This window comes from Choristoneura fumiferana, chromosome 20 (assembly GCF_025370935.1).
Source record: "Choristoneura fumiferana chromosome 20, NRCan_CFum_1, whole genome shotgun sequence".
NCBI classification, from domain to species: domain Eukaryota; kingdom Metazoa; phylum Arthropoda; class Insecta; order Lepidoptera; family Tortricidae; genus Choristoneura; species Choristoneura fumiferana.
The window spans coordinates 6,025,952-6,038,068 of NC_133491.1; the positions used below are offsets into that span (position 1 = coordinate 6,025,952).

Here is a 12,117-nt window from a genome sequence, read left to right on the forward strand (position 1 = left end):
TCTAGTATTATAAATACATAAATTTAGAAACACCCTACTATGATCGTCATATCATGTATATATTTTGATTTTCCTTTAAGTGTCTAAGTATGTATATGAGAATAAATTTAATGAGTTCATCTACAAATCGTCACTTATTTTGCATCCCACTTGCTCGTAAAGAGCGTCCTAACGAGCCGACTAACATGACTGTATGAAGAAAAGGGCCACGCTGGTTTTATATAAGTAAGTAGAGCATTCTCTAAACTAGCCAGCTTTTCTTCTGGTGTAGAATGAAGGACTGTAATGTTTTTTTTTATTTTTATTTGTATGGCACCTACACAAAGTTACTTACCTCAACTCAAATTAAAGTTCTTGCTTTAAATTTCGTATACCTATATTGTGCAGAAATTATATTGTAATTTTGTTTATACGTTTAAATAATAATTTATCATTTTTGGTAACAGATTTAGACATTTAATTTAATGACCTAGTCCCAAACTAACCAAAGCCCATAACCACCAACCCATAGTACACTATGGGTACTAGGCAACGGATAAACATACTTATATATAAAGAGTTTACATACATACGAGTACATACATATACATACATATAAGTCGGCGGCCGATCGCAAAATCCGTTGGCTAAGGAACATGCACCATATCGTTCAAAACTCACCGTTTAACGATTTGCCTATTGACGTTTAGGCATATCATGAAACGCCGCCATATCGGTTCTGGCACTTCACGGTCGCTGCCGCGGCACGCTCGCTTCGCTCGCTCGGCTCGTGCGTTGTAGTCACAATTTATACTGACCACTCCTTGCTTCGTTCGTCGTACCTAAATTTTTATTTTTTTCGTCATATCACGATGTGCCCGGTATAAAGCTAGGAATATCGACTAATGCGGTGCTCTAATCGATCTGCCTGGCCAACGTTTAGGCATATCATGAATTGCGTCATTTCATGATATGCCTAGGAATTTCGTGATCTGGCGGATTTTACGATCGGCCGCCAACATATAGATAAATACATACATAGGATAAACATCCAGGACCCAAGAGCAAACATTCGTATTATTCATACAAACATCAGTCCCAACCGGGGATGGAACCTGAGACCTCAAGCTTCATAGTCAGGTTCTCTAACCACTTGGCTATCCGGTCGTCATGATAGGAATGCGTTTCGCGTCCTCCGGTCCGGTCAGCTACAAATGCATAGGTACAGTAAGTAAGTGTATGTAATTCCTATGAGAAATAAATCAAAAAATAAATCATTATACTATCAAACTTTCATTATACTATGCGGTTTTCTGTTCTAGTTAATAATTACTTAAAATTACTTATTATTTTTATCACTAAAAGGATTTGTAATGAGTTGATAGCCCCTGATTATAATATTTTATTTTTTAACCCTGATATGTTTTACCAAATGTCTGTAGACTGTAATAATCTGTTGTAACTTTACTCCCGACTACAACTACGCGCGACAGGCGGCGTGCCGAGCGTTTTTAAAATACATTGCGAGTTCATAAATTAACTGCTGTGTGGTACACAAACATGTCGAATGAGCAATGGACATAAAATTCACTCGTATTTCCGGTTTTCCGTTCCCTGTTATGCAGCAGGGTTTGTCTGTTCGTGTGGGAGGGGCTTCTTCTGAATGCTTGAGAAACGTAGGAGACTCCTGCGCAGGCTCGAGGTGCGCTCGGCGGCCCAGCGCCGGTTCTTCGCCGGCGCAAAAGCAGCTGCCAGCGCCAGAGTGAACATGAGGATCACCAAGAACGGTAGCCACATGTACAGGGAGTTGTCTGTAACAATAAAGTAGGTGATTTTCTATCGTATTTTATAGAAAAAGTTCGTATTTATCATGCTTACTCAAATAGCTTAAATACCCATCATAGCTGTTTTGATCCTACTAAAATTATAAATGCGAAAATTCGTGAGTGAGTGAGTGAGTGAGTATGTTTGTTACTCCTTCACACTGAAACTGCTGGACGGAATAAAACATAGGCTACTTTTTATTCCGATATTCCAACGGAAAAGGGATAAAATCTCGAAACAACAACCGCTGGGCTTAGAGTCGTGAAATTCGACCTGATTGTTTTTAATGTAATGTCAATGAAAACGACGATTTTATTTTCGGTAATTCCTACGGGAATTTTTATAAATCCCGAAATATCAATTCAGCTACTAGATCTAATTATTTGCGTGTGCGAAGCCGTGGGTAAACACTAGTTAACTATACAAAGACGACACACGTCTAAATCACGAGGATAAATCAATTTGTCGCCTACCAAAGCTCCGGTTTGTCTATACAGAACGCTTATTAAGGGATAAGCATCTTAAATTGACCGACGTCCGTAGGGGTTGCCACTACACCTTATGACCGTAATAGGATCGTGTCAGGAACGGAATGCCAACATTCAAAATAAAAAAAAATTAAAAAAATACTAGTGTTGAGTCCTCCTTTTAAGTGAAGCACTTGTATTAGGAGGAATTCGCTCTTTCATACATATAATTATAATTATTCGTTGCTTAGTACCCATAACACAAGCTTTGCTAGGCTTACTTTGGGACTAGGTCAATTGGTGTGAATTGTCCCGTGATATTTATTTTTATTTATTTATTTATGGGCCAGAGAGTGACATAGGCTACTTTTTATTCCGGAAAAATGCACAGTTCCCGAGGGAACAGACCGCGATAATAGAATTCCACGCGGGCAAAGCCGCGGGCAAAAGCTAGTAATATTATAAATGCGAAAGTTTGTAAGTCTGTTTGTTTGTTTGTTACTCCATCACGTCTAAACCGCCGAACCGATTTCGATGAAATTCGGTATATAGATAACGTGAAGATATTATTATTTGAATAATCTCAGAAAATTAACTTATTACGAATTGTACTTAATATTGTGTGCCTGTGGGGTGTTCTGGGGAACGGCTGGTTACAATTTTTTCACTAACCTTAGGGAGTTCTGCGGGAACTACATGGTTATGTGGAATGCATACGCTATGCTAATTGCCTTCGTTTTTTGTTAAACGATCTTTCGCCAGCGCTAGCGATGCACGCTTGCAGTCGCCGTCACAAGAGTCTGAGACAATGTCGAGAATATTCTCCAGAAGCTTGGATGAACTTGTCGAAGAAGGCACTGATTTAACGGACTGGCGCGGGGAGAGATTGATGACTCAATCTTGAGATGGGCGAGGGACCCAGTTTGATAAAGGCCCGCCTTCACAACAAAAGTTGGAGATGGCGGGAAATTCTTAAGAAAGGGATGAAGTCAGAAGAAAAAGATAAGTTAGCCAAAGATAACCAGCTTTTGTTAACTCGAGCTTATGGAGCGCCCAAATTAAATCCGGGTCAGTGCTGCTTTGGCAGACAAGGAAATGGCTAAGCAAGGGATCTTTTGAAGAGACCTCTAGTGTCCACTGCATTGGCATGCTTAGGTCAGCTACAAACAGCATTAAATTTACAAGCACAAAAAAGTTATAAATTTGAATTCACCAAACTGTGCGCTTATTTGGAACAAACGCTTTTCCCAACATTTAAATAAACTGAAAATTTCATTTCAATCAGATTTTAATGAATATTTTTTTCAGAACTTTTCATAAAAAAAACCTAACCTAACCTACTGCGTTCTATAAAACCATAAAAAATACACTGATAAAAAAAAATTTGGTTTCGGAGAAAATTGAGAGTTGGGAAATGAGACAGCTGGCAAATTAAAGATTTAGCAAACAATACAAGTAGGTACATAGAATCAGACTAAGACACAATTATTTCGCTTGTACACCTTGTATTATGTTTGTGAGTGAGGCGGCACAGTGGCAAAGTAGAAAGTTGTAATTAATCAGTTGGATACGATTGTGGTAGACTAATAAGCTAATGTCCTAAAATATTCTAATTAACTCGTCAATTAAATTGACAGAAAATATTGCAAAAGTATTTCAATTCAATTCAACAAAAATGATACTATATTCGCCAATCTTCCGAACTTTGGCGCATTATAACTGTAATTTTTCGTTTGATTGACAAAAGAAAAAATGTGTCCAATCTTTTCTGAGTATCTAAATGGATTATCAGAAAATATTTATTCTGAGACGAGGCCTGTGCCCAGCAGTGGGACGTACATAGTCTGGGATGAATCTAACTGATGTACCTACTAAATGGAATAATATTTTTTGTACCAAGGGAACTACCCAATTGGCTATGGTACGATACTTACACGTGAAGACCGGTGGGTCCGGCCAGTTGTATCCCGTGACGCGAGATATTTCTCCCCTGCCCTGAATCTTGGCGACCACCGTCCAGGCATGCAGGTCCGCGAGCGAGTGGGCGACGCGGATCCGGCAGAGACCCTCGGAGAGAACGCTCTCATCCACATATGGGGATGGTGGGTTGTCGGATGTGAAACCTGTTGGCGAAATTCAAGGTTAAAAATATTTGTTTGATTTTGATACTCAATGGTTTTAGGAGTCTATTTTTTACAAGCTTTTATTAAGTTGTCACGTGTCAAGAAGTGGTGAAAAATATCGTGATTTCGAGTGGATTACGCTAAGCTTCTGTTTATGTTATAGATTAAAGTCGAATTCATCCACATCATTTTCTACAAAATTGACGTTGATGTTGTCGAAATAAACTATATTTCATGTGCATTTTTTTCATACAAAAAGAAAGGAAGAAAGAAATTACTTGCGGTCCCAAAATTGGATTTTAGAGAGTTGCTCGAATGTTCCACTCACCAAAGCCGTCGACTCGCACAAATCTGCAGTACTCCAATTGCTGATGCCCGCTGACTTGGCCTTCCACTACTAGGCCTGCGCTCTCACGAGAACTTGATACGACAAACTCTTCTGCAACACAAAATTATGGACTTATTTAGACGGAGCGAGAAATATGCGATGTTATTATACTGTCGTTGATGATTTATCACTGATGAATCCAGAGGCAAGTCATGGTAGCCTAGTGGATGATCTAGGACCTCTCAAGTAGAGGGGGTTCGAGCCCGGGCTCGCACCTCTGATTTTTTTGTAGTTTATGTGCGAAATTATTATTTAAAATTTACCATGAGCTTTACGGTGAAGGAAAAAATCTTGAAGAAACCAGCACACACCTGTGAATAAATTCATTGGTGCGATTGCGTTTTGATGATAAGATGACGACGACGTTGACAACGACAAAGTCGACGACTGTGGTGAAGATGAAGATATCAACGACGACAACAATAATGACGATGATGAATATGAAGATGACGAGAGTAACAATGACGACGATGATAACTATGAAGATGACGATGACAACAATGAGGACGATGATAAATATGAAGATAGCAACGACAATGACGACGATGATGAACATGTAGATAACCACGACGACAATGATGCATATATATAAAGATGACGACAACGAAAATTACAACAATAACGAATATGAAGATAACGATGATGATGAACGCTTACCATAAACGAACACCGCGATCCGGTGCGACTGTTCCGGTGCGTTGTGGAATCCGGCGTGGCAGCTCCAAGTGCCGGCGTCGCGGGTCGTTAGACTGTCCACCCGCATCCCGCACTCGCCCGCATCTAAGCCGGCTCCTGCGTACTCTGCTGAGGCGGCCGACGAACCTGAAAACATAAGACTTAAAACTTTAAAAAAATACAAACAGTCGAGCATAGAACCAAAATCAAACACTTTATAAGTCGTAGGTACTTGTAAAAATGTTGCATGCAGCATTGTTAAACAGTCATAGTGGATTAGATAAGATTAAAATAGACTTGTATTGTTAGGTAAATGAAATAGTTAATTGTCAAAATATAGTGTAGTACCTACATTGTATGTTACGTACTTATTATTTACTATTTATTTATTATCTACATTTTACACAAAATTGAAGAAGTTTGATTTCACAGCTCTTAAATGTCATTAAAAATGTACTACCTACGCAGTAATTGAAACATTATCTGCCAAATTTTTGTTTTCAGGCTACAGTCATTTACATTTACTTAGGATGTGCGTTTACTGTCACTTTGTCTATCTGACAGTCACGTTATGATTTTGTAAGCATAAGGTTAGGTAGAGCCACTTACCAGGTCGTACGTTGTAGACGGTCCCATTGGCCGCCCTGAAGTAACAGTACCGGAGCGGCGCGCGCGCCGAGCACGCCAACACTACCGGTTCTAGCTCCGCCACCGACACCGTTGACACCACCGGCGTCAGAACTGGTTCTGAGAAAAGCAAACATATTTATCTTTAGAAAATATATTTTTGCTGACTGTACTTTTTGATGACTGTATCATCCAACATACATCATGCATATCAAACAAGTCAATCTGACCACTGGAAGTGAATTAAATTCTTGTTCTTTCTGACAGAATAGACAGAAAGACAAATCGGTGAAACTAAATATACGCTTATGAAAGAAAAAGGCAAACATGCTCCTCCTTACAAATACACTTTTTTTGTTTTTGTTTTTACCTTATTACCTACTTAATGAAACACTTTTTATAAACCACTCTGCAATAACCCATTTTCGAAGCTTTCTCACTCACTGATCTGAGAAAATAGATGATGCGCCTTCTTTATTATTACTTCTATGGGTATTATTTAATTTTCTGAACATATGTTTGACGACCGGATGGCCAAGTGGTTAGAGAAACTGACTACGATGCTTGAGGTCCCGGGTTCGATTCCCCGGCCGGGGCAGACATTTGTATGAATAATACGAATGGTTGGTCTCGGGTCTTGGATATTTAACATGTATTTAAGAATGTATTTTATCTATATATGTATGTTCATCCGTTGCCTAGTATCCGTAGTACAAGCTTTGCTTAGTTTGGGATTAGGTCAATTGGTGTCAAGTGTCCCATAATATATTATTTACTATTGAAATATGCGGGCTGGATACACTGGACAAGAAGTTTGTACCACCATCGATACTGAATTCTAGCAAATTAATAAACCATTCTGATTCATAGACTTACCAGCAATAACAGATGCTGCGACTTCAGGGTCCCGCATAGCCCACGGGCACAGTACTGAGAGGAACCCAAAATAGATATCGTCTTCAGATTCCAAGTCACAGCGCCACAGGCCTAGATCTGACGTCACTGGGTCTGTAATCTGGAGCCCACAGCTGTAATAGAACTCGTCGGATGCAGACCTGAAATTAAAAACATTGTTTTGGTATTCTCTGACAGAAGCTATTATGAGTTTGTAAACAATTGAAACCAATTTCATTGAAAAAGCTCCATTCTAACAGATAGGTATATTTTTTGTGCTACTAAAGGCTATGAACAGTGGGTGTAGGCCGTTTCTAACCGAAGCAACTTGAGGTCTATAGGGGAGATAGGGGGGAGGCTTATATCCAACAGTGGAAGTCCTATGGCTGAACTGATGATGATAATGATGATGAACGCCTATAAGCATACGAGTATATTCACCTGGTTTGGTTGACATGGAAGGCATATCGGTCTTCTCTGACCCCCTGGCTGGCCACAAGAACATTACCCAGAGGGTTTCGGAAAAGACAACCAGTCTTCTCTTCAGCACTCTTCAATGCGCAAGTCAGCTCCACTATCGGCTTATCCTGCCACACGCTGGTCGTTACCTCCGGCTTCTTATCTGAAATTATTTACTGTCCTATGAAATTAATTCAATTAGATAAGCTTCAATGTAAATAATCATTATTTTCATAGACGCATCGTCTGATTGTCTATTAGCTTGCTTATCACTGGATACCTAACTATTAATCCGATAGAAATTATATTTCGATCACTTCTAATATACGAGTAGATTATGTTACTAGGGCAGGATTCAAGGTTTGATATTGTAAAGAGTTAAAGATGGCTAAAACGAGAATACAAATAAATACATAACATGATTTCTAATGGACTGTATCGAATTGAAGCTGTGTCCAAAAGAATTCAAAATCATCTTAACTTAAGTTATTCTACTGAGTTTTCTCTGTCGGTAATTTAAGTTTTGTATAAATTGACCTTTTCTTTTGTACATTTTGTTAAAAATTATGCAATTTTATATCTTTAAGTGGACAATAGTACTGGGCGAGTTCACAGTGGATGCAAGCCGCTTCTAACCGAGGCAACTGGAGGTCGATGGGGGAGGCCTATGTCCAACAGTGGACGTCCTATGGCTGATATAATAATAATAATAATATGATGATAATGATGAAGTGGACGAATAAAATCTGCCTTGATACAGTGAATATGTTTTTTTATCTTAATCTGACGATGAAACATTGTCAGCAAGATATGGTCAGCTTAAGACTTCCTTGAATTAAATGTATCTTTAGTATTCATGTTTTTAATCTCTTCTTACCATTTTCAAATTCAACCCCTTGCGACAGTCTATTTCTGATGAGAATGGAAGTTTTATTTACATAAATACTTTCTTACTAACCTTCCGCTTTGACATCCACATAAAATGTATGTCTTTCCGTCACAATTCGACCAGGCAAACCAACCATCATCACCCAAACCCCCGCGTGCAGGTCGAACAGCACGTTGTCCACGTCGACACGGCATCTGCCAAAATCATCAAACACCACCACTTCTTTTGGGCTGATCACTCTGCAGTATACGGCGTCCTCAGGTCCAATGATTTGGCTGACTGAGCTGTACTCTAACCAGCTAAGTTGAAAGTCATCTTGTTGTGACCTGGCTGCAAAAAATAATAAGTTCACTATTAATTTCTTACTTAAAGAAGAAATACAGTGGTATTAGAATTTTATGGGGCTTTTACGTCTTGATATTTGTGAAATCTATAGTAAAGCTGCATTTAGTAGTTCATTTCATAAACCTTTTTGAGTGATTGCTAAATTAAATTTCCTACTGTGTGGACTGAAGATATCACAAGAGTTGCAGGCAACCGGTGGATGCAAGAGGTAAGTCGACATTCATTGTGGCACCCTAAGGGGCAGGCCTTTGTTCAATAGTGCACGTCTTCTGGCTGGTGATGATGATGATTCCGTTGTTAAGCGCACTTTAATAATATCACAATATACGAGAGGTCTTTATAGAGAAACAAACATTACCATTGACATTAACAATCACTGGAGCTTTGTAGATAATTTTTGTTCCATAGACAATATGCCAAGTTCCGTTGTGTTGAGCATCAACAGATGTCACTACAAAGCCGCAGGTGTCGTCGTAGCGTTCATCGCTGCTAGTCAACGGACTCGGTTCATTATCTGGACCCAGCAACTTGCAAGTCTCGTGAAGATACGTCGGGTTCATTAGACGTACGTGCAAAGCATTACCCTCAGTGATAGTTATTTCGTTAGGCGAAGCATCAACGAATTCTGCAATTAAAAATACAGTCAAATCCTTTGATAACGGATATATGTACAGTCTTTGTGTGAAAGCTTATCTTCGGACTTAGTGAAGTTTGAAAACCATTTTAATTTGAATTTGATTGCAAATCGTAGGTATTTTATCATTGTTGTAATATCATTGTAATAATCTTTTCAAGTGTTCTTTTTGCGTTCTATCACTGAAAAGAAAAAATGGAACCCTTATAGGATCACTTGGCGGTCTATCTATCTGTCCATATGTCACACCCAATTTGCTCCAAAACCGATTGAGTTGAAATTTTATGTTCATCTGCATTTTTGTCACCCAAACACGGATATGTAGGTAAACCTTGACAGATGATTTTTGAATAAGGGGTCATTTTTATGTATCTATGTATTTAAGGAAAATTAGAAAAATAAATAAAGTTAATGTACGTTTAAGCCCCCTCATCTTCTAAGCCCAGTATTAGTAGAAATTTGCTCTTAACATTATAGATTAGAAGTAAATAGATAAGAAGGCAAGGGTCTGAAAATAACATAATTAATCTCTCAGCACTTATGTAGGAACAAAAATACTGAACCCTCAATTCGCGAGACTGACTCGCACTTGTCTGATTTTTTAATTGATGGATACCTATTAATTTAAATATCCGTCTTTGTTATTAATAGTTGTTATTGATAATATGCAAATTAATCTTATCTCCTATACGTGACCTGAACCATGTATGTAGTAGATATTCAAATTATTACTATCCGATACCTTCGACGTAAATTTTAAACGGTAGACGCCTTTCAATACGTTCAGAGCTCCTTATCTCTCTGGCAATGAGTGTCCAATCTCCGATAATACCCTCTGACACCTCGACGTTGACACCACATTGGACATTAGATCCAGTGACTATTTTAATTCCAGGAATATCAAATCCTTCCATGAATGTATATTGCAGACCCTCTGGTGTTCTTATATGGCAACTCTGAATCGTATTCAAAAATGGCTGTGTTATTACAACCCTTTCACTGGCTCCAATATCGGTATCAATGAATTGTTCTGGTAAATATTCGATATTTCTGTCTTCCTCTTGTATGGGATTGCTTGGATCTGTAAAATTCGCATTATGTCAATTGAAATGATTTAAATTGCATTTGATTGCCATTGTTTTAATGAAAAGCTGACCTTCTTGGATTATGGTAAAACCTTGTATCCTCTCTGTGTATATGTCACGATTACTGAATTTTCCATTTAGAACCCAGGTTCCTAGCATATCCTGAGTTATAGGACCTATTGATAGCCGACAGGCTATTCTGTTGTCATTGACAAATGATACTCCGGCTGGCATGCCATGGTCGATGGTATTGTATGACATTCCCGATGGCATCGTGAATAGACACACGTCAACAGCGCCTGTGCTTGCTACTTCAACTGAAATCGTGCTGCCTAAGTTGACGACATGTTGAATGGGATTTAGATTTGTAACGTTGTAAGATTGTTCGTATGGATTATTCTTGTCTGAAAATAAAAACAACAATTAAGGTACCTATGAATAAAGAGAATATAGAATAGAGAAGTTAATTCTATTGTCAGAAAATTAGTTTTTGATAATGATAATGGGTTAAAAAGATCCGATTTTAGTCACGAGCGCAAGTGTCCTCGTGAAGCTACTTGAATTATCAGTAAAAGATGCCAAAGTGTATTGTTATTAAATAATAACAGAAGCAATAAAGATGGAGTAAGATCTGTAATTCTTTTTGCTTGTTTTGGGTGTTAATAGATTTGACCAGACCATTCGCTAGATCAAAAAATATTTTGGTGACGATTGTAAATTGTAATTAATTCTTGAAGATACAGCATTATATGATACTTAGTTGGAGCTTTAAGTGGGGACATAATTTTAAAGAAAAACTTCAGTCTTACCATACAAATCAAGGATCATCGGAAGACGAACTTCATTGTAACCCCATAAAGCGGAGTTAAATTTTCCATAAATGACCCATGATCCTAGATGAGACTGCGTTATTGGTTCAATAGCAATGCTGCAGGCAGAGTCCGTGTCTTGCACCAGCCTTATGTCAGGGTACTCCGATTCCCGTGTAACGAATAAGTCTTCATTGTTGGGTGTAACCATGTGGCAGGAAACTACGTTCCCGGAACCGCGCACGGAAGGGCTGAGTTTGCCACCAAAATGAACCACGTGATTAAACTGTGGTTGTATTGTTGTCTGCCATATAGTACTGGGATTCGCGGTATCTGCAAGTGTGAAAAGTGTGAAAGTTTGTATACAAAGCTATTCTCTATATTTTATCGGAACCAACCATCAGCAACTCCTAATATACCCAAACCTATACTTGTTATATTATATTATTATAAACAAGTATTATACTATAATTAATTAGCGCTTCTTAGAAGTAATTAGCGGAATTAGTAATCTTTTGGTTTTAGTTGTTTCGTCGTGTAACCTAAAATTTATTAAGGATCAAAATGTGAATAATTTTACTCGTAAATGTGGTGCTAAAAGACGTGTGTACTATTGTACTGAGTAATATTGTGTTATTGTGTGAGATTAACCCGATTCCAAAAACAAACAAAAAACCGTTTATTCTCTAAATGGTCCGTATACTTAGGGTTCTTGTTAACCCCCGACGCAAAAAAGGGTGTTATAAGTTTGACCGCTATGTGTGTCTGTGTGTCTATCTGTGGCACCGTAGCTCTTAAACGGGTGGACCGATTTGAATACGGTTTTAGCAGGTTTTAGCGATGGTTCTTAGCCATGTTTTATCAAAATCTGTTCAGCCATTTTTGAGATATTGACCTTTGAAGTGACAAGTCAGGGGTT

General features: G+C 38.4%; 1 protein-coding gene across 1 annotated transcript in view; it reads right to left on the minus strand.

The window, feature by feature from the left end:
- Positions 1–1,368: 1,368 nt before the first annotated feature.
- LOC141439308 (uncharacterized) overlaps positions 1,369–12,117 on the minus strand; it is a gene marked incomplete in the record, with an annotated part of 21,954 nt that continues 11,205 nt past the window's right edge. Inside the window, 12 exon segments of the mRNA XM_074103573.1 lie at positions 1,369–1,790; positions 4,205–4,393; positions 4,722–4,832; positions 5,439–5,603; positions 6,066–6,203; positions 6,960–7,138; positions 7,419–7,599; positions 8,395–8,655; positions 9,029–9,295; positions 10,047–10,385; positions 10,461–10,793; positions 11,199–11,531. Of these exon segments, the coding sequence (XP_073959674.1) occupies positions 1,597–1,790; positions 4,205–4,393; positions 4,722–4,832; positions 5,439–5,603; positions 6,066–6,203; positions 6,960–7,138; positions 7,419–7,599; positions 8,395–8,655; positions 9,029–9,295; positions 10,047–10,385; positions 10,461–10,793; positions 11,199–11,531 (2,690 nt within the window).